At 34.5% G+C, this 22621-nt stretch overlaps 1 protein-coding gene across 1 annotated transcript; it reads left to right on the top strand.

Annotated features, from left to right (window-relative positions):
* The first annotated feature begins 4940 nt into the window (after window positions 1-4940).
* On the top strand, window positions 4941-20189 carry LOC128998548 (U6 snRNA-associated Sm-like protein LSm7). The gene is made up of 2 exons (XM_054424733.1): window positions 4941-5275; window positions 19738-20189. Exon 2 carries the CDS (start codon window positions 19745-19747, stop codon window positions 20069-20071), a length of 327 nt encoding a protein of 108 aa, XP_054280708.1. The 5' UTR covers window positions 4941-5275; window positions 19738-19744; the 3' UTR covers window positions 20072-20189.
* The last annotated feature ends 2432 nt before the right edge of the window (window positions 20190-22621 follow it).

The following is a 22621-nucleotide window of genomic DNA, read 5'->3' as shown; positions in this document are numbered from 1 at the left end:
TTTTACGATTTCAGTCTACAACGCTCGCCCGCTCCCAAATAATGTATTTTTTGTCAACATCAGACGACCCTAGTTGTCATAAAATGTCTATATAGATTTTTTAGCCTACTGGCGCTGTATGATTTTGACTAACGACTAAATTGAAGATCCAAATTTTGACGTATAACTTAATTACTATTTTACAAAACCTTTTAATTGAATGGTTAATATAATACTTCTGCCCCTTAAAATCGTGATTGGCATATACTTAGAGGTAAAAGAATAACAACTTATAAAACATAAACAGAGCAATGTTTTATTTTTCAAAAGTATTAGAAATCCATTGAATCTCCATTTAACCCAACACAATTGTACAAGTTACGTTCTACGTTAGGACAAGAGTTTTCATATTATTTATTGTATTTTTTGCCCCAAGCGAAGGGGCCCCCTTCAACTCGATCGCCGCGGCCGTACGTTTGTGTGAACGGCTTCATTGAAACTCAAACTGGTCCGTCACAGCCTAGCAGCTATGCTCGTGTAAACTGGGTCTAAGCGCGGGGCCCAGTGCAACCCTGAGGAAAAGTCCCTTAGAGTCAAGAATTTTGGTTCTAGTAATACCTTAAAATTCACCTAACAATAACCTTAAATATAGGATAACGACAATAAAGCTGTTAAAACAGAAGGCCATTCGGTAAGTGTCTGACTAATTTTCGAAGATATTAATAAAAACTACTGTGCAAGGGGCCCCTTTCGGGGCCCCCCTAGGCCCGGGGGCCCCGGGCGCTCGCCCCGTCCGCCCCTAGGTAAGTTCGGCCCTGAAATTTGCCATAAAACAAAACACATTTGAAATTCCGTCAGGGCTCTGCCCCAGTGGCCTTCAGCAAATTGAAAGCGTTATACGTGATTCAATTTATTTCATATCACGGACGATTACTTAATCCCACACATTAGAAATGACAAAATAAATGTAAAAATATATGGTATCAGCATTCTGAAACATACTTTCTCCCATAAGCTTGTTAACATCCTATATCATGGGAAAGCGGTGATAGTATATAGTTCAAAATCTTAAAAGCTGAAATAACTTTTGGACCACAATTGTTACAGCAATGGGGTGTTGTATTATTTTTTAAAACATCTTTTGTTTATGTTTATAATCCATACCGGGTCTCTTCTAGAATTCGTGGTCTAATTTCACCCGAATTACCTTTTGAATTCAAGTGAATAAAATTTTCTTTGCGTCTTGCTTTCGCAATCACCATTATAAAATGGCACAAGACTATCCCTGACTATCGCCGGTTTAACTGAATTAACTGAATCAAAGTACAATATATTTAATGCTACAGAATATAAATCCAACCGATTTATTTATTGATAAATCAAACCGCGAGGTGGTGGGTTGTCGAGGTGGCACGTTGTCGCATATGATCGAGGTGGCGCGTTGACGGCACCGAACACTGAGCGTACACGTCAACCCGCCACCTCGTAAAAGAGTGGTGGCGGGTTGACGGGGTGGCACGTTGTTGCCGTCGTACGAGGTGGCGGGTTGCCGACATCGAACATGGAGCTTCACGACAACCCGCCACCTCTGATAAAAACTGGTGTTGGCGGGTTGTCGTGGTGGCATGTTGTCGTGGTGGCTCATTGACTTGAGTGTGTACGACAACCCGCCACCTCGGAAAATTGTGTGGTGGTGGGTTGTCGTGGTGGCCTGTTGTCGAGATGGCGGGTTGACCTGTACGTACACGTCAACCCACCACCTCGGTCTTTTTGTGGTGGCGGGTTGACGCCTCTGACCAAAACACCGAGGTGGCGGTTTGACGTGGTGGCGCATTGACAGCGACCCGTTAAAGGGGACCGTGGCAGATACCATAGCCTATATACATATAACGTAAACACCCATTATTTAGCACTGAATGACTGAATGATTGAGGGTCTTTGGCCGCCATAAATAAGTATGGGGTCTCACAGTACATAATCCTAAAGTGTCTAATCGTAATTTTGATTTAGGCACTGTCACTGTGAGATGCTGATGCACTATGACATGCCACCCATTCATGTCTAGGGTTAAGTACATTTTCCCATAGTCATGATAAGTCATAAGTTCTTTATTCCAGAATTACAAAATTACATTGTATTGGAATAGTCAAGTTAACAATGAAATGTACAAAATATAAAATATAAAAAAAACTCTATACTAACTAAAACAATTTGACCTTCTAGTCTAGTAAATCTAACAGAACATAAATCGCTGACTAAATGCCAGTGGAAAAATCGCGGACTCTGTAGCAAGCATTTTCAACAAACATGTTTTCAAGTTTTCTTCTAAACCTGAGCAGATCAGTCTCCAGCTTTAGATGTTGAGGAAGTTGGTTAAAAAAAGTGTAATTCCATTGTACAGAAGGTGATGTTGAAAAAATGAAGTTGAGTGGACGGGAATTTTTAAGTTGACAGATGTGCGTAAGGAATGTGTGCTGGAGTTAACGTTGGTGTTCAATAATGACTGATGTTTTTTTTTACAAAAGAAAGGGTCTCAAGGATATATAGTGAGGGAAGAGTCAAGATTGCAGCTGACCTGAGTGATTCCTTACAAGATCGTCTTCTGAAAAGTAAAAATATAACACGAATAGCCTTTTTGCATTTTAAAAAGAAAGGAGGTACGCTTGTTTTCATATCCCCAAACAGGCAGAGCATAATATATATATATATGGGAATATTACGCCGTAGTAAAAAGAAAGAAGAACTTCCAACGAGACTGTTGTAGCCATTGTTCGTAGTACAAAAATGCCTGTTCTTACACGTTTTATCACGTAATCAACGAGATTTGAAGTTTAAACATTCGTCTAAGTGGACGCATAAGAATTTAACAAACTCTGTACAGGATTAATGAAAGGTTTGATCAAGAAGAAGTGACATATTCGGATCTTTGTTGGACCGGTTTGAGACTCGAAAGTTGATTAGCAGTGTTGGTTTTCAGAAGGTTATCATCAAACCACTGAAGCAAGGTATTTGCCTCTATAATTGCCATTTGCTCGAGTGATTTTAGGGAAGGGCTGGATAATGCTAGGGAAGTATAATCTGCAAAAAGACAACGTTTACCTTGGGTTATGCATGAGGGGATGTCATTTATGAAGATGAGGAATAGCACAGGGCCTAGAACGGATCCCTGGGGCACACCTCTCGTTACAGGGGTTTCTGAAGACTTAAATATACTTTGAAGCCCGGCGTGATCTATAGATTGTATTTCAACACATTGTTTCCTGCCTTTTAAAAGTGACTAAAAACACTCAGAGGCAACTCCTTGGACTCCCATTTTGTTTAATTTAGCTAGTAGGAGGTCATTGTCAACCAGGTCAAAAGGCTTATTCAAATCAAAGAAAATACCCGTTGAGCGTTGCTTTGTATCCAAATCTTGCACCACTTGGTTCAATAAGGACAATTGCACTTGTAGGTTGTAGTATTTTTGCTTTTGACAAATCCATGTTGATATTTGAATATTATATTATTAAAATTCATTGTTGTAGCCCCGGAACTGTAATATATAAAATATCTGGTTTTACAATAGGAACTGGTAAAGGTATTGTAAAACCAGATATTTTATTATATTATTCTTTTCGGAAAATGCCCAGAGCCTCTCTAAAACAGCCTTTTCATATTCTTAGACAAACTCGGATACATAGAAATGGGCCTCTGATTATCAAATTTCGTATGGTCACCCATTTTGAGTATTGGTCTTACAACTGCAAGTTTGAGTGCTTTGGAAAATTGTCCATGCAAAATAGAGTGGCTTATGAGATGGGCTAGAGGATGGATGATGAAGTCTGAAAACTCTCTTATAATTATTGATGGCATTTCATCAGCTCCCGAGCTTATCTTGTTTTTTAACTCATAAATTATTTGTTTTATTTCTGATCCATGGCCGCCTTTAACTCCAGGCCGCGGCCTGGTAGAATTGGCAACGACGCAAGTAGGATTGTTTAGGGGTCCAGTTTATGCAAGGCTCACGGGACGCTCCGTGACGCACAATTCTATTGGCTGTCATGGCGTGACGTCACTCTCTTCTCTCGAGGAAACACCATTACCGCAACGATTCGAAGTGAAGCCATCTGTGTTCGTGGGGTAGTGGATAGCATATACTCGGCTGATGTCCAAGTGGTAACCAGATCGAATCCCACAGATAACACTAACTTTTTGTCAAATTTTTTGATTAGAATGCGATTACTCTTAACTGTACATCTTTTGTTAGAATTTTAGGCATTTATTATTTTATTTAATGAACAGAACTTTTTTTAGATTACTAAACCCTCATACGATTTTTTTAACCATCAGCAAGTTTGGTTAGTTAGGTTAGATTATGACAGTTTAATTTAATAATTTTGGTTAATTTATAATTAGTATAACGTCATGGATCTACGGACCATTAATATAACATCACAGATTGCTCCCGTGAGCCTGTCCGGAACGCGACCCGTTGTTTAGTGTCAAACGTCCTATAAGATAACATGGCAGACAGGTGACATCATAGCTCATTAATTCGCACTTGATTGATTTCAATTTAAATTTATGAACTTAAATTTATTGAAATATTGAAAATAAAACATACAGAATTGAAAACCAATATAATATGAATTGAAAATCTATATAGGCCTATGTGCATTTAAAGCGGAGTCAATATTTTCATAGTCCACTAACCAAGCGTTCGTAAATACACAAATACCATTTAGCTGTTTCCAAACAAAACAGCTGTTAAAACCCTACCTGCAACGTTGCCACTTCGAAGGTCAAGGCGGAGTTTGGAGTTAAAGGCGGCCGTGACTCTATCCACTTCACAACGGTCACCGTCCACCGATGGCTAAACTTCGTATCGTTGCGGTAATCAATGGTGTTGCCTCAAGATAAGAGAGTAACGTCACACAACCCACTCCTTCGCAAGGAGCTCGAGACGCTAGTAGTTTTTTCTTCCACCCGCCAAATCAAAATCAAACTGTAAAAGCCTGTGCTTTCCGTTTTCAAGTTGTGCTTTGGGTGCTTTGGTAAAAGGTAAACTAGCTAACTTAACCTCAAAGTTCATGTTTATTATTGTATAATTCTTTAGAAGAATCGATAAAGTATCAAATGTTTAAAACTTAACATTATATTACTATTATTACATATGAGTTCTGTGTAACATAAACCTCTGTTGGCCACTTTAAACGTTTGAGCAATAATTATTTATGCCAATTTACGAGACAGAGTAGGTGGCAAGTTTTGAGCGTTTTGAATTCCTTCATTTAGGAATTAAGCTGAAGACCTAGTGGTAAGTTAAATATATAATGAGCAATGGTAATGGAAGTAATGTTAATATGTTATCAATAAGCTGCGTTTACACAGGGCCGGATTTAGCATATTTGCGCCCCTAGGCCCAAATAATTTTCCGCCCCTTTAGTCTGGTCACGCAGTTACTTTCCTTCTTTAAAAACTATATCATGCCCATAGGCCTAGGTTAATTGCTTGAATACCACTCCACGTTGGAATCATTGCAAGTTTTTTTTTAGAATTGACTTGTTTAGCCTTAACAATATGCCGTCTTAAACACTTTTAGCAATTTTATGCTTTTAATAAATGCTCACGTTTGTGGCCATGGGACTGAAACAAAACAACTCAACCCATCGAGCATTCCTGCAAAAAAACATGGCCATTGATTCCAATTCCAGGTCCAAAAACATGAACTCCATACAGTACGTGATACCATAGATTAAACATGCCTTAAGTAGATTTGTCATCATTTTGGATTAGCTGAAAACAATTCTTGTTATTTAAGGAGCATGTTTTATCAATGTTTAAACCTAGTTTTCCAAAATAAAACGATCTAATCATCAACAATATTTCATCTACTGTTTATATTATAAGAAATTAAAACACACATTATAGAACTAACCCTAAAATAATAGAAACAAAATTACGTCAAAACTAACGTCTAGTGTCACCAACATGTACAAGACATGAAAAAAGTTTGAATTAACAATAAGAAGTCATAAGAAGTCGACTTGGAGTTATATTTAATCTATGGTCGTACTGCATCTAGGTTATATATTTCCAAAGCAAAACAGAGCAATATTCCGGCCAACCATACCGATCCTTAGGTCTGAGGAGAAAATGACAGCATTAATGGTGCTTTGGAGGGTATTGAATTTTTCTAAAATCTAATGCAAACTGAAATTAATATTTTTTCGTTAAATTTAAAGGTAAATTTATCGTTGTTTTAATATTCAACACAACGTATTATATATTTTAACTTGATCCTGCAGATTGGTGTAAACTAATCAAAATATTAGTTAATAACTTTTGTTTTGTGCGGTGAGGGTGGTATGGTAACAATGTCTGCATGCGCCCCTAATCACTCGTGCCGAGTCCGAGCCAGCATAGTGGCAATACGATGCGTACCCCTTGGGCGCTCGTCAACGTCAACATCCCTACAGCCTACTCCCGTATAACCAATGTTCGTTACCAATTTTGTAACAAAAATGATGCGTAATTCTGAAAAAATAGTTTAGATTTCCTAACATATTATTTCTTCTTATTAACTTCAGAATCACAATGCTTTGGAGTTTTTTTTATCAACTTTGACTATTTATTTTTATTTTTAGATAGCCTAGTATAAAAAAATTTCCTCTCGGCCGTGCGCCCTCTGGGACCTTGCGCCCATAGGCCCGGGCCTACCGGGCCTATTGGGAAATCCGGCCCTGCGTTTACACCAAAGTCAGTGATAGAATTGTCATTGACTTTTTGTCACAGACTACAAGTCACAAACACAAGTCACAAACACAAGTCAAAGACAAGTAATTGACAGATAATGGTGTACTTTTGTTTTGGACAATGACATATTGTATCTCACATTCTGCCTGCAACACAACGCCACCATAATTTTAGTGTGTTTGTCATTTTTTAATTAATTTATAGTCCCATATAAGCTACTGTACGTTCACGGTACCGTTCTATCAATTGTAAAACTTGATCGTTGGTTCCACTCCGTACTCCCCGTGTTGTCCTTTTCTTTCTCTACTATTCTCTTCTCTCTATTATAAACAAAACGTACAAATAATAATACACACACAAACGCCAAACAGTGTCACTGTCAACCTAACACCAAACTCACGTACGGTAGCTCTGTACCTACTTGCCTGACGCACAAGTCTGAATCCAACTTGTCCAGCTGAGATGCTAGTATTGAGGAAGGATTCATTCCAGTCCTTCATATAACAGGGAGTGTCTCCAGAAGCATGTGGCATTTTAAGCTTTGTGGAGGACTACACGAAATTAAGTTTGTTGAGTGAGGTCCCTTTCTTGGCTTCATGGCTTAGAATCTTCTAAAAACTCCTGCTATTTGATCACTTTTAGGTAAACTAGTAGCTAGGCGTTAATCTTAAAATGACAGAATACGTTTGATAAACTTTGAGAAATATCTAGGCTAATCAGCTTTCCAACCCTGATTGGGCTTGTATTTATCTTCTTCTATAAGACTGATCTAGACATGGGTTATCTTCTTGTTAAGACAGTTACCTCAGGAGGTAGGACTACCAAGTTTTTCTTTTGGACTAGCCTACTAAGACGAAGGGTTAAGTTAAGTTGTTCTCGTAACAGCTTTACCCATTTCTTTTCCTCTCCTAGCCTTCTATAATTTTTAAACAGATGATTAGCAGAATCAGCATTGCCTGTGGCAATGAAATTACTTTATAGGTTAGGTACTACGGTATAGATACTTTATAGGAAATATTATTGGCTCAGTCCTGGTATATCCCACTTACTTGAAACATTATGAATCTGCTGGTTGTTTACGTGTCAGTTTTATGAACCGATAATAACTGTTAGGACAGAATCTACGTGGTATGAGGCGTACTAAAAAAATTAGAAAGCACACTAGATTAAATTGTCTAGAGAATGGTGTACCTATCTTTCAAGACACAGGCACGGGCAGAAAAGGGTCTTGTTTCAATGTACATGCTATGGTTCACGGGACTCCCTATTTTGTTGACCCGGGTCAACAAATTCAATATATTAAGAAGAAAAAACACTTGGAATGTAGATATTTACATGAAACTTGGAACGAAGGTATATAAACATGTTTTCTACTCGTATGTAAAATTTGGTAACGATAAAAAAATATTTATATATTTTATTAACTAAAAACCGCCCAAAATAGCTAATTTTATTTTGTTGACCCGGGTCAATCGCCAATAAAAGGTACTTAGCATTAGACTATATACATGAAACTTGGAACAAAGGTATATCCACATGTATTCTACACGTATGTTAAATTTGGTGACGATTAAAAAATATTTACCTACTTTATTAACAAAAAACTGCCGCAAAAAGCTAATTTTATTTTGTTGACCCGGGTCAATCACCAATAAAAGGTACTTAGAATTAAATTATATACATGAAACTTGGAACGAAGTTATATCCACATGTATTCTACACGTATGTTAAATTTGGTAACGATAAAAATTTATTCACCTATTTTATTAACTAAAAACCGCCCAAAATAGCTCATTTTATTTTGTTGACCCGGGTCAATCGCCTAAAAAAGGTACTTAGAATTAAACTATATACATGAAACTTGGAACGAAGGTATGTCCACATGTATTCTACACGTATGTAAAATTTGGTGACGATTAAAAAATATTTACCTACTTTATTAACAAAAAACTGCCGCAAAAAGCTAATTTTATTTTGTTGACCCGGGTCAATCGCCAATAAAAGGTACTTAGCATTAGACTATATACATGAAACTTGGAACGAAGGTATATCCACATGTATTCTACACGTATGTTAAATTTGGTGACGATTAAAAAATATTTACCTACTTTATTAACAAAAAACTGCCGCAAAAAGCTAATTTTATTTTGTTGACCAGGGTCAATCACCAATAAAAGGTACTTAGAATTAAATTATATACACGAAACTTGGAACGAAGTTATATCCACTACACGTATGTTAAATTTGGTAACGATAAAAATTTATTTACCTATTTTATTAACTAAAAACCACCCAAAATAGCTCATTTTATTTTGTTGACCCGGGTCAATCGCCTAAAAAAGATACTTAGAATTAAACTATATACATGAAACTTGGAACGAAGGTATGTCCACATGTATTCTACACGTATGTAAAATTTGGTGACAATTGAAAAATAGTTACCTATTTTATTAACTAAAAACCGCCCAAAATGGCTCATTTAATTTTGTTGACCCGGGTCAATCACCAATAAAAGGTAGGCTACTTAAAATTAAACTATATACATGAAACTTGGAACGAAGGTATATCCACATGTATTCTACACGTATGTGAAATTTGGTAACGATACAAATTTATTTACCTATTTTATTAACTAAAAACCGCCCAAAATAGCTAATTTTATTTTGTTGACCCGGGTCAATCGCCTAAAAAAGGTACTTAGAATTAAACTATATACATGAAACTTGGAACGAAGGTATATCCACATGTATTCTACACTTATGTAACATTTGGTAACAATTAAAAAATAGTTACCTATTTTATTAACTAAAAACCACCCAAAATGGCTCATTTTATTTTGTTGACCCGGGTCAATCACCAATAAAAGGTACATAGAATTAAACTATATACATGAAACTTGGATCGAAGGTATATCTACATGTATTCTACACGTATGTGACATCCGGTAACGATAAAAATTATTAACCTATTTTATTAACTAAAAACCACCCAAAACTGCTATTTTTATTTTGTTGACCCGGGTCAATCGCCAATAAAAGGTACTTAGAATTAAACTATATACATGAAACTTGGAACGAAGGTATATCCACATGTATTCTACACGTATGTAACATTTGGTAACAATTAAAAAATAGTTACATATTTTATTAACTAAAAACCGCCCAAAATGGCTCATTTTATTTTGTTGGCCCTGGTTAATCACCAATAAAAGGTACTTAAAATTAAACTATATACATGAAACTTGGAACGAAGGTATGTCTACATGTATTCTACACGTATGTAAAATTTGGTAACAATTAAAAAATAGTTACTTATTTTATTAACTAAAAACCGCCCAAAATAGCTCATTTTATTTTGTTGACCCGGGTCAATCACCAATAAAATGTACTTAGAATTAAACTATATACATGAAACTTGGAAAGAAGGTATATCCACATGTATTTTACACGTATGTTAAATTTGGTGACGATTGAAGAATATTTACCTATTTTATTATTTTAAAAACCGTGGTAAATAGGTAATTAAGCTGAGTATACTTACAATCAAATTTGCAGGGACTATGTATGTATTTTTTCAGTTCGTTCTTTTTTTCTAACACAACAATTGCAATATTATACATATATACATTCATTTCCTGTTCTCTTCTGTCACGCCCATCAGGAATCTGTAAAATTATGTTTTATTACAACGTACCAACAAAATATTACCATTTTTTACAATAATCGGTTTTCAAAACAACATGCTGAATATAATGGACATTTTCATAAGTATTGTAAAAAGGGTAGTTAAGATAAAGACGTGTTTAGTAGCATAGACTAAGGTAGTAGGCTAGATGTATTAGTTTACTGGCCGTGTGTACAGATATGTGTATTTTTTTGTACGTTTTCATGCTTTGTACATTAGTATTGAGTATACTTACAATTAAAATTGCAGGTAGGTACATGTGTAATTGAGTTTGTCCTTTTACACTTATGTTAAATTTGGTGACGATTGAAGAATATTTACCTATTTTATTATTTAAAAAACCGTCGTAAATAGGTAATTAAGCTGAGTATACTTACAATCAAATTTGCTGGGACTATGTATGTATTTTTTCAGTTCGTTCTTTTTTCCTAACACAATAATTACAATATTATACATATATACATTCATTTCCTGTTCTCTTCTGTCACGTCCATCAGGCATCTGTAAAATTATGTTTTATGACAACGTACCCACAAAATATTACCATTTTTAAAATAATCGCTTCCTATTTATAACAACATTAAAGGAATATAATTATAGACATTTTTAGAAGTATTGTAAAAATAATAATAGGATGAAGACGTGTGTAGTAGGCTAGATGTATTAGTCTACTGATCTGTACAAATACCGATTCAGCATGTTTATTTTTCTTTACTTTTTTCCTGCTTTGTACATTATTAGTATTGAGTATACTTACAATTAAATTGCAGGTACTATGTATGTTTTGAGTTTGTCCTTTTTTCTAACATAAATAATTATACATGATTAAAAAAGAAGAGAGTTTAGAGTTTTGTCGTTACATTTCATTCCTCTTATCTTCTGTCACGTCCGTAAGACATATGTATCATATCTTATGCTGAAGTACCCACTGAATATCATAAAATAACAATATCTGTGGTGTGAATGTAATTTGGTCATAAACCAATTCGGAATGATATAATGACTGCATAGCTAAAGGATAGCTGAACATATTTAGTTTTTCAAAATTTCTTTATTTATTTTTCAGAATGAAATATATTATTTTATTGATATATTGTGTACGTGTGTTTCAACTAATATTGTCGTCATAATTGTCATCATAAGATCCCCATGTCATGAACTATAAGAATTTGTATTGAAACTGTTCCTAGTTTCCTTTTCCCTGATATCAAAGCAATATATATAAAGTAATTAAATTGCCGATATTGTTTCTACCTTACTTCCTCCCACCCTGTCTAGCATATCTCTTTCACGCATTAGTTTACCCTTATTTTCAATTGTTTTCACACTCATACACTCATACTGACACATTTGCACACGCACTCATCCAGATCTTTGCCCTTGAATCACTCACTTTTCTTCTGTTGATGGTAATACAGTATTTATGTATCACGTTGTTTTTCCTAGCCATAATTATTGAAATTATTTTGCTAGTTAGTACTTACCTTTACAATGGTCGCAGATGTATCTTTTCGGCTGTTTTTTTTAAGTCGAATCCGATACATTCCACATGATACCAGTGCTCACACATGTAACAATGCACCAAAGCACCCATTGGGTTGGCACATTGGTTATGGTGACACACAGACGAGGTATCATCCCAGTAATTGTCCACTATTTTTGCCATGTACTTTAAAGTGGGTTCCTCTGATGGCGCTGATCTTGTAATATTTAAATTAAGACTTTTAAATTCCGTAAAAACGTACTTTTCAAAATTTTTCTTACTGTACGCTCTTGCCGTTTTCGGCACAATGGTGTTTTTAGATTTCTTCATATGCTCGACTAGCTTCTCATGAATAGTTGTTCTGTACGAGTACATGTCATTGTTTTTGTGGCCAGCGAGGCAGTCTAGACTGTGTTGAAGAATTACTTCAGCAAACATACATACATATATACCGCAGTCGTACGTGTTAAACTGCAAAGGTATATCTGTTGGAGCAAAAATCTGGAAGTTTTGGGAGAATTCTTCCCCTTGAAACCCGTAATAGTTCTTATAAAGCTTCAACAGTGTTGCTAATATACTTTGAGGCGGTCTTAGATGTAAGCTGTCCAAGTATGTGATGTTATGTGATGGCAGTTTTGTTTCACTTTACAGGTACATTTTTCAGTGGGGAACAAACGAACTAAGTTTTTTTGTTCATCACCAGAAACAATGAACGCTTGTTCCTCAGGGACATGTCTTACCCTACCTTGTAGGACAAGCATTTTTGCCACACCGTAATTGGTGAATGGCATTTCACTTTGCCTTTGTATAGAAAAGTCTTTATTTTCGAAAACATAAGGCAACTTGTCCAATGAAATCATACCCTCAGGGAATTGGACGTCTTCCAACTTCATGAGGCACTGATTTTTTATGTTTTCTTTCAGCGTAAACTCTCCAAGTCCACACATGCCTCTTAGTATTTCCTTTTGATAGTACTTGTCAAGTTGGAATAACGACAAAGCTAGTACTTGGAGCCTTACTTCACTTCTGTTTAAAAATCTTTTCAACAATGCATTAAAGCTTTCTGAAGGGTTGATAGTGATTCCACTTCTAACTGAATACAATTCCAGACTTTGGAGGATCCATTTTCCGGAAGAACATACATCTTCCGCAAGATGTTTGTCAAAATAGGTTTTAAATTCGCATGACCAATGGACGGACATATCATCATATTTAGATTGATAGTTTTCAACAGAATCAGAATCCATTAGGTCCCAGACATTGTTGATTAACACTTTGTAATCTGATGATTTTTCAACAAGATGCCTTTTCAGCCAGTTTTTTACATCCTGCTGAATATGGTTCCAACAGAACACGTGTGGGTTTTCAGGCAATACTTTTGAAATAGCCTTTTTAATAGACTCTTCTCTGTCAGTCACAATTGGTTTGCCAACGATTTCAGGGGAAACACTTAGGACAGTCTGAAAGATTGACATGTGGACAGTTGCAAATTTGGTATCGTGAATGCCGTATGCCAATGGTATACATGGTCCATTTTCAAAAAAGCTATTGGAGAAGACTAATGGAGAAACATAAAAATCTCCCAAATCAAACGTTGTGTCATAATAAAACACCGGTGACAATTTTCCGACACAAGATTGTTGGCAAAGTGCAATCATTTTTGAACTACACAACACTGTTACAAAATGGGGTACAAGTTCAAGCTTCTTAATGAAACCATCAAGCTCTAAATGCAAAGCATACAGTCCGAGAACGTCATCATCAGATAAAAGTCTTTTTCTTTGTTCTGTTGCTATTGCGTTAGCTACTTGTTTGGGGTTTTTTGGCTCTGCAACAGGAGCAAGTAGAGGGTGGCTGCTGTTTTCACAAACGAGCTTGCGATAAACATCTTTCGGTTTCTCTTTCAGCATATCTTTTTGTTTTTGGAGTTGCGACTTAGTTGTCATTATGTGAGTTTTCTTATTTTGTTTTGAATTTCCATGAACTGATTTTGGAGGAACAAAGTCGACTTTGCCAACATAATGGATGACTGTAAAATCCGAGTATTTCTTATCTTTTTCATAAAGAACATACGCTCTGCGTTGGAGGCCGGAAAAATCGTAGCCATCATAATAATGACATGTTAGTATTGGGCTGTGTTTTGGCAAATGTTTTGTACCTTTCTGCCGCCATCTGATTTGATCCGACTTCCAGTCTTCCCGATTATGTTTGTTGCAATACAAATAAATGTCACCAGCTTTTGGGTTTACAGGGGGCACACTTTTAGATTCATCTTCTTTAGCAGTCAGCAGGATGTCTTGATAATGCTCTACAGAGAGCCAATAGTTTATGTTCGTTGAGATAGTCTTATTAAGTGTCATTTTATATACAATAAACGTATGTATACTTTTCAAACTTATAACAGGTATTCACATTTGTTTCATTACACCATTATAGTATAGATGTGTGTAATCTACACATCCATGGAACCGGGTGAATTTAAACTACTCTATATGAAACCAAAATAAAATGAAAACACTTGAAAGCCTGTTTAAGTAGTAGTTAATCATGTCCTTTATTCTGGCGAATTTCCCATAGAGGGAATAAGCTATTACCGTAGGTCTCATGGTAAGACCTGGACCTATTTAGATTAACATCCATATTATGCTATGTTTTGTAATTCAATAATAAACTAATGTTTTTATTTTTGAAAACATTGAATATTGTTTAAGGTGTTAATCATAATAATTCCTCAATTTTATTTTTAGGAATTTAAAAATTGGTTTTCCCATTTTTGGACCCATAAAAAATAAAAACCCTAAATACTCGTTGAACTAATGCTATTTAAATAGGGAACAAATGTGATATTTTTTGGAAGACATTTTAGTGTACATCCAACCAGGCAAATGGAAATTCGCTTAGTCTGCAGGTATTCTGAAGCGGGGGTATTATAAAAATTGATTTTTGCCTAAACGTAAATATTTATACATATCGATTGTATAACGTTCACTAATTACTTCCAACTTAGTAATCAAATCAAATTTCTTTCGGGTTATAATCAATTTATATTGCGTATAAAATATTATACATCCAGTTGGAGAATCTACACACAGACGCCTTTTCGATGTATAATAGGCCATTTAGATTACTACACGTGATTATGAATGATAAAATTAATTGCTTTATATCTAACCCCTATTTAACCAACACTACGGATGAATCAGATACAATTTAGGACATTGTCTCTACAAAAACCATAACAAGTGTTTCCGTAGAACATAATCCGCAATAACTCAATAATAATTGGAGTATTATTATCATTCGTATTATAATAGGCCATTTAGATTACTACACGTGATTATGAATGATAAAATTAATTGCTTTATATCTAACCCCTATTAAACCAACACTACGGATGAATTAGATACAATTTAGGACATTGTCTCTAAAAAAAACCGTAACAAGTGTTTCCGTAGAACATAATCCGCAATAACTCTACATTTTAATTAAACTTGAGTTCCTACGTAACGTCGAATACATATGAATTATCTTTGCAGTTGTACCGGTAGTTAAAATGATTGTCAAACCTATGTTTGATATTATATTAAGTATTATTATAACTATATACCTACATACATACATACATATACAATGCTGGCCAGGTCGGTAAGTAAAACTCGCGGTATTCTATGTACAGGGATGATGTGTGTGTAGAGCGGCGGCGAGCGGGCCTTTGATGTGCCGTCAGACGTTGCGTGGCGCCTCCATGTACTGAAGTTATTTCCTTACATTTTAATACAATTTCTGCGTAGCGTAGGTTTGGATTAAAACGCGTTAAATGCAATGGACTCAACACTGAAACAGCTACTTAAACAGGCTTACAATGAAAACATTAAACCACATTTTCTAAATGACACACCACAAACGAATATCACTAAAATTTTACTTGGGTATTTCTACAAGGTCCTTGTATTACATCTCGTAGCACTCGCACATAAACCACATCACGAGAACACTTCGCATACAACAATTCAACAAGCAAGATATCTATGAGCAATAAAAACGAGTACACACTACAGTAGTCAGTCACAACCAACCCTATGGATATGCTGGCGTACTAGCTGTGGTGCAGATTTGCAGACTGGCGCCTACTAGAGGGAGTGTCAGTCAGCTGGAGCGTCCATGCACACTCTGCTTGTGCACACCACGATATAAGTTGAAACACACGAATTAGACGTACAAATGACTTGATATATTTTAATTTGAAAATTAAATGAACAAATTATACATATTTACTGAAAATTTAACTATTTAAAAAAACTTAATAAATCAATAATATATAAATAGTTGCATAAAAAATAACCATTTACAACAATAAACGTTTACAATACATTTTGATATACCTTCGTTCTAAGTTTCATGTATATTGTTTAATTCTTAGTACCTTTTTGTAGGCGATTGACCTGGGTCAACATAATAAAATGAACTATTTTGGGTTGTTTTTAGTTAATATAATAGATAAATATTTTTTTATCGTTACCAAATTTTACATACGAGTAGAATACATGTGGATATACCTTCGTTCCAAGTTGCATGTATATAGTTTAATTCTAAGTACCTTTTTTAGGCGATTGACCCGGGTCAACAAAATAAAATTAGCAGTTTTGGGCGGTTTTTAGTTAATAAAATAGGTAAATAAATTTTTATCGTTACCAAATGTCACATACGTGTAGAATACATGTAGATATACCTTCTTTCCAAGTTTCATGTATATAGTCTAATTCTAAGTACCTTTTATTGGTGATTGACCCGGGTCAACAAAATAAAATTAGCTTTTTGCGGCAGTTTTTTGTTAATAAAGTAGGTAAATATTTTTTAATCGTTACCAAATTTAACATACGTGTAGAATACATGTGGATATACCTTCGTTCCAAGTTTCATGTATATAGTCTAATGCTAAGTACCTTTTATTGGCGATTGACCCGGGTCAACAAAATAAAATTAGCAGTTTTGGGCGGTTTTTAGTTAATAAAATAGGTAAATAAATTTTTATCGTTACCAAATGTCACATACGTGTAGAATACATGCGGACATACCTTCGTTCCAAGTTTCATGTATATAGTTTAATTCTAAGTACCTTTTATTGGCGATTGACCCGGGTCAACAAAATAAAATGAGCTATTTTGGGCGGTTTTTAGTTAATAAAATAGGTAAATAAATTTTTATCGTTACCAAATGTCACATACGTGTAGAATACATGTAGATATACCTTCTTTCCAAGTTTCATGTATATAGTCTAATTCTAAGTACCTTTTATTGGCGATTGACCCGGGTCAACAAAATAAAATTAGCAGTTTTGGGCGGTTTTTGGTTAATAAAATAGGTAAATAAATTGTTATCGTTACCAAATGTCACATACGTGTAGAATACATGCGGACATACCTTCGTTCCAAGTTTCATGTATATAGTTTAATTCTAAGTACCTTTTATTGGCGATTGACCCGGGTCAACAAAATAAAATGAGCTATTTTGGGCGGTTTTTAGTTAATAAAATAGGTAACTATTTTTTAATTGTTACCAAATTTTACATACGTGTAGAATACATGTGGACATACCTTCGTTCCAAGTTTCATGTATATTGTTTAATTCTAAGTACCTTTTTTAGGCGATTGACCCGGGTCAACAAAATAAAATGAGCTATTTTGGGCGGTTTTTAGTTAATAAAATAGGTAACTATTTTTTAATTGTTACCAAATTTTACATACGTGTAGAATACATGTGGACATACCTTCGTTCCAAGTTTCATGTACATAGTTTAATTCTAAGTACCTTTTTTAGGCGATTGACCCGGGTCAACAAAATAAAATGAGCTATTTTGGGCGGTTTTTAGTTAATAAAATAGGTAAATGAATTTTTATCGTTACCAAATGTCACATACGTGTAGAATACATGTAGATATACCTTCTTTCCAAGTTTCATGTATATAGTTAAATTCTAAGTACCTTTTATTGGTGATTGACCCGGGTCAACAAAATAAAATTAACTTTTTGCGGCAGTTTTTTGTTAATAAAGTAGGTAAATATTTTTTAATCGTTACCAAATTTAACATACGTGTAGAATACATGTGGATATACCTTCGTTCCAAGTTTCATGTATATAGTCTAATGCTAAGTACCTTTTATTGGCGATTGACCCGGGTCAACAAAATAAAATTAGCAGTTTTTTGCGGTTTTTAGTTAATAAAATAGGTAAATAAATTTTTATCGTTACCAAATGTCACATACGTGTAGAATACATGCGGACATACCTTCGTTCCAAGTTTCATGTATATAGTTTAATTCTAAGTACCTTTTATTGGCGATTGACCCGGGTCAACAAAATAAAATGAGCTATTTTGGGCGGTTTTTAGTTAATAAAATAGGTAACTATTTTTTAATTGTTACCAAATTTTACATACGTGTAGAATACATGTGGACATACCTTCGTTCCAAGTTTCATGTATATAGTTTAATTCTAAGTACCTTTTTTAGGCGATTGACCCGGGTCAACAAAATAAAATTAGCTATTTTGGGCGGTTTTTAGTTAATAAAATAGGTAAATGAATTTTTATCGTTACCAAATGTCACATACGTGTAGAATACATGTAGATATATCTTCTTTCCAAGTTTCATGTATATAGTCTAATTCTAAGTACCTTTTATTGGCGATTGACCCTGGTCAACAAAATAAAATGAGCTATTTTGGGCGGTTTTTAGTTAATAAAATAGGTAAATGAATTTTTATCGTTACCAAATGTCACATACGTGTAGAATACATGTAGATATATCTTCTTTCCAAGTTTCATGTATATAGTCTAATTCTAAGTACCTTTTATTGGCGATTGACCCGGGTCAACAAAATAAAATTAGCAGTTTTGGGCGGTTTTTGGTTAATAAAATAGGTAAATAAATTTTTATCGTTACCAAATGTCACATACGTGTAGAATACATGTAGATATACCTTCTTTCCAAGTTTCATGTATATAGTTAAATTCTAAGTACCTTTTATTGGTGATTGACCGGGGTCAACAAAATAAAATTAGCTTTTTGCGGCGGTTTTTTGTTAATAAAGTAGGTAAATATTTTTTAATCGTTACCAAATTTAACATACGTGTAGAATACATGTGGATATACCTTCGTTCCAAGTTTCAAGTACATATCTACATTCCAAGTGTTTTTTTTTTTAAAATATATTGAATTTTTTTGACCCGGGTCAACAAAATAGTCAGTCCCATGGTTCACAGCGTTACCACATAGGATAGCATGCAATTTCTGGAAACTCACGATTGTGTGCAAGGAGGGTTGGATAACCAAATATCTGATAGTCACAACTAGCCTACTTTATATTTTCCAAGCTTTGTGGATTTTTTTGTGTGGATAAATGACCTAAATAGCCTACAGTAGAACCCGATTAACCGAATTCGGTTTAACTGAAACCCTGGTTAACCGAAACGGTTCCATAAAATAATACAGGGCTCATATATAAGTTAATACGTAATGCAAAATACCTTAGTAACTTCAGTTATTTAGTGAAAAGTAATTTTTACTAACCCATTGTAACATTTCTGTAGCTGAAATAAAATACTGTATTATATAGGTAGACATTGTTTTAAATTCATTTTTCTAACACACCGTGGTACTATTTTAGGATATGACGGGTTAACCGAAAAATTGGTTATCCGAAACAGCTCTCCCCCCTTTATTTCGATTAACTGGGGTTCTACTGTAGTGAAACTTTTAACTCAGGGAGTTAATCTAAAAATTAAACCTTGATCCTTCGGTGATAAAAAAAAATTCCAATTTATATGTTACTAACTAATAGGGGTAATTGTTTTACAGATACAAAATGGCAGCGGCAGCACCACAAACTGAACAAAGAGACAGGAAACGAAAAGAAAGCATTCTTGATCTTTCCAAGTATTTGGAGAAAGTCATCCGTGTAAAGTTTTCTGGCGGACGGGAAGTAGCAGGAGTGCTAAAAGGTTTTGACCCCTTACTGAATCTTGTCCTGGATAACACCACAGAGTTCCTCAGAGATCCTGATGACCCCTACAAACTCACCAGGGACACAAGGTTGTTAGGGCTTGTAGTCTGCCGAGGAACATCAGTTGTGCTCATTTGTCCTGTGGATGGAATGGAAAGTATTCCAAATCCTTTTGTCCAACCGGATTAAAATATGAACTTTATATTTTCTTTTATAAGTTTTTCACATATATCTCAGTTCAGAGAGAATTCCTCCTTTGTTGTATATAATTTAATTATGTATTTATTACAATAAAGAGTTTGGTTAACTGTGTGTTTTTATTTTAAGAAAAATAACTGTGTAAATGAGTTGCTGTTGGAAATCTTGAAACAAGCAAATCCCAAAATACTGTTTGCATTAAACTTGCAATTTAATTTTATTGTTGAAGTACTTGATAGTAGAACCTTGATAACAAGATTCTCATAGGTAGCCTATTATAAAATAAGACTTGTTATCAAGGTTCACTTCTTATCGATGTTTGCAATAACATGATTTTGGATTAGGGGTAAAATAATTTCAAGGGGATTTAAAAATGACCGTTGCTATCAAGGGTGACTTGTTATCGAGTGTATTAAAATTTAAGATGAGTAAGTTTTTTTCAGAAAATAAATGCCCTGGTTTCTGGCAATTTCTACTATTGAGACTGCATGCATACAGATAGTACAGTGGTTCAAGGGTCTGTTCTAACATACAGACTGACTAGAGCTCCTAATGAGCAGGGACACAAAATGGGGGAGGAGCTTACAGCAGCGATGTGCCGTGTGGGGGATAAGCTTGTCTATTCACGTGTTTGTCACAGAAATAGACAACACCATTGGTTGAATGATGAACATCATTCAGGTTGAATGAAAGGACATAGGTTGAATGATTCAGTAGCATATACTTACGCTCATAAGTTTCAACTTCTGAAAGTTTTTTTAAGTTTTTATTATTTATAGTGTTAGTTTGGGCTTTTTTCACCTGTACAGTAATTTATAAGTATCCTGTTTATTTCTTTATTAAAGTAAAATATTAAACCTTTATTGTTCCTATACTAAGCTATGCACACAACTTACGTCAAGCAGCTCAATAAAATAACCACTCCCACCACAGCAAACCTGCTGACAGCAAATTTGTATTTGCCTGTTTTGATTTCGACAAAAATCTATTTAAACAACATTGTGTTTAACACCTATGTTAACTGCTATAGGGAGGGTAATAAAGTGTCTTTTATTTAGTAAAATATTTATATTATTCTCCATAAGACAATAAACAAGAATGCTTTGCTTATGCTTTGAACCTTCAAAAACCCTTCAAGGCTTTAAAATGGTAACATTTTCTTAGTTATTTGCTATAACTAGGTATCACTACAACTCAAAGTCCCAAAAGATGTACTTTATAAGGAATTGATAGTTGGTTTAAGTAAATCTAACTTATACACAATTAGTTTTTATATTACTGTATATGTATTTGAATATCGCACTGTTTTATGTAAGCTACAGTTGAGTGTAACAACCTTATTTGTTTACTCAACAGCTTACATAAAACTTAGTGCGTGTCTTGAGTTTGGTCACCCTTTTGTGACTGGTTAGGATTAGAAAGCTATGACAAACATATGAATACTTTACTAGACAAGCTCCTCCCCCATTTTCTGTCCCTGCTCATTAGGAGCTCTGGTCAGTCTGTATGTTAGAACAAACCCTTGAACCACTGGTCAATTTGTATGTGGCCGTTGAGACTAATTATAATTGTATGAAGCAGTTGTTATTTATATTTTAGGTCAAGGATTGTGATTATACCAAGATTCTCACAACACCAAATTAACTTTCCAACATGGTTATTGGTTTTGGGTCTTTTATTTTGAAGTTATAAATTTCATTACATCAATAAACTTTTGATGCTTAGCTAGTTCAACTTAGTTCCATTTAGACCCTTTAAAAAGTTGTTTGTGAAAGTAGGTCTTTTGCTTGTATATAAGTTCTCCCTATCTTTCTTTCTTTGGCTCCTTTCTAAGCGTCTTTGCATTCTCCTTATATCGCCACTGAGATCTTCTACTTCATATGTATAATTACCAGCTTCAGACACATACGTAATATTTCTTCTTTCAACTTTTTTGAATCCATATTTAAGTCTTTTCTTCTTTTTCACACCTTTTCGTTTTTCTTTCGGTGGTCTAAAAAATAAATTTTAAACTTTCTTATAACAAAAATAAATATATTATTTAGATCAGATAAGTGGACATCATCCTACGACTAAATTAGTTTGAAATAATAGTTATGTGTTATAGACAAATGTTAATAACCTCAAAATAAACCATTAATGAACAGCTCTTGATAACACATTGCTTTGTTGTCATTTTGGCAAGTGGGTAAGCAACCGCTGTTATAGATAAAAATATCATTATTCAGTGTGCAAAATCATATTGACAAGGATCATATTTTTTCTTCTATCTCTATCCAAACCATTTCTTAATTCGTATAATCTCTCCTGCCCTAGGGAATATTTAGTCAGATTCCTTAACTATACTCTTCCATGTTCACTGTGAAATACTGAGTGTTCATATGCAATTCAAACAATAGTCACAGCAATACTAGAGATCCTTAACACATTATGACCAACAAAACACTCCTATTAATTTTTTGACCTTTTTCCATTGCTTTTTTACTGTAATACTAAAAACTGTCAAAATATCTTTTGTCAGTTGAATACATCTTAATAAAA

This window comes from Macrosteles quadrilineatus, unplaced genomic scaffold, assembly GCF_028750875.1.
Source record: "Macrosteles quadrilineatus isolate MER2022 unplaced genomic scaffold, UCM_ALF_1.0 Scaffold_7__1_contigs__length_78375512, whole genome shotgun sequence".
In the NCBI taxonomy this organism is placed as follows: domain Eukaryota; kingdom Metazoa; phylum Arthropoda; class Insecta; order Hemiptera; family Cicadellidae; genus Macrosteles; species Macrosteles quadrilineatus.
Note: the sequence above shows the minus strand (reverse complement) of the source record. Positions and strands in the feature narration are given on the sequence as shown.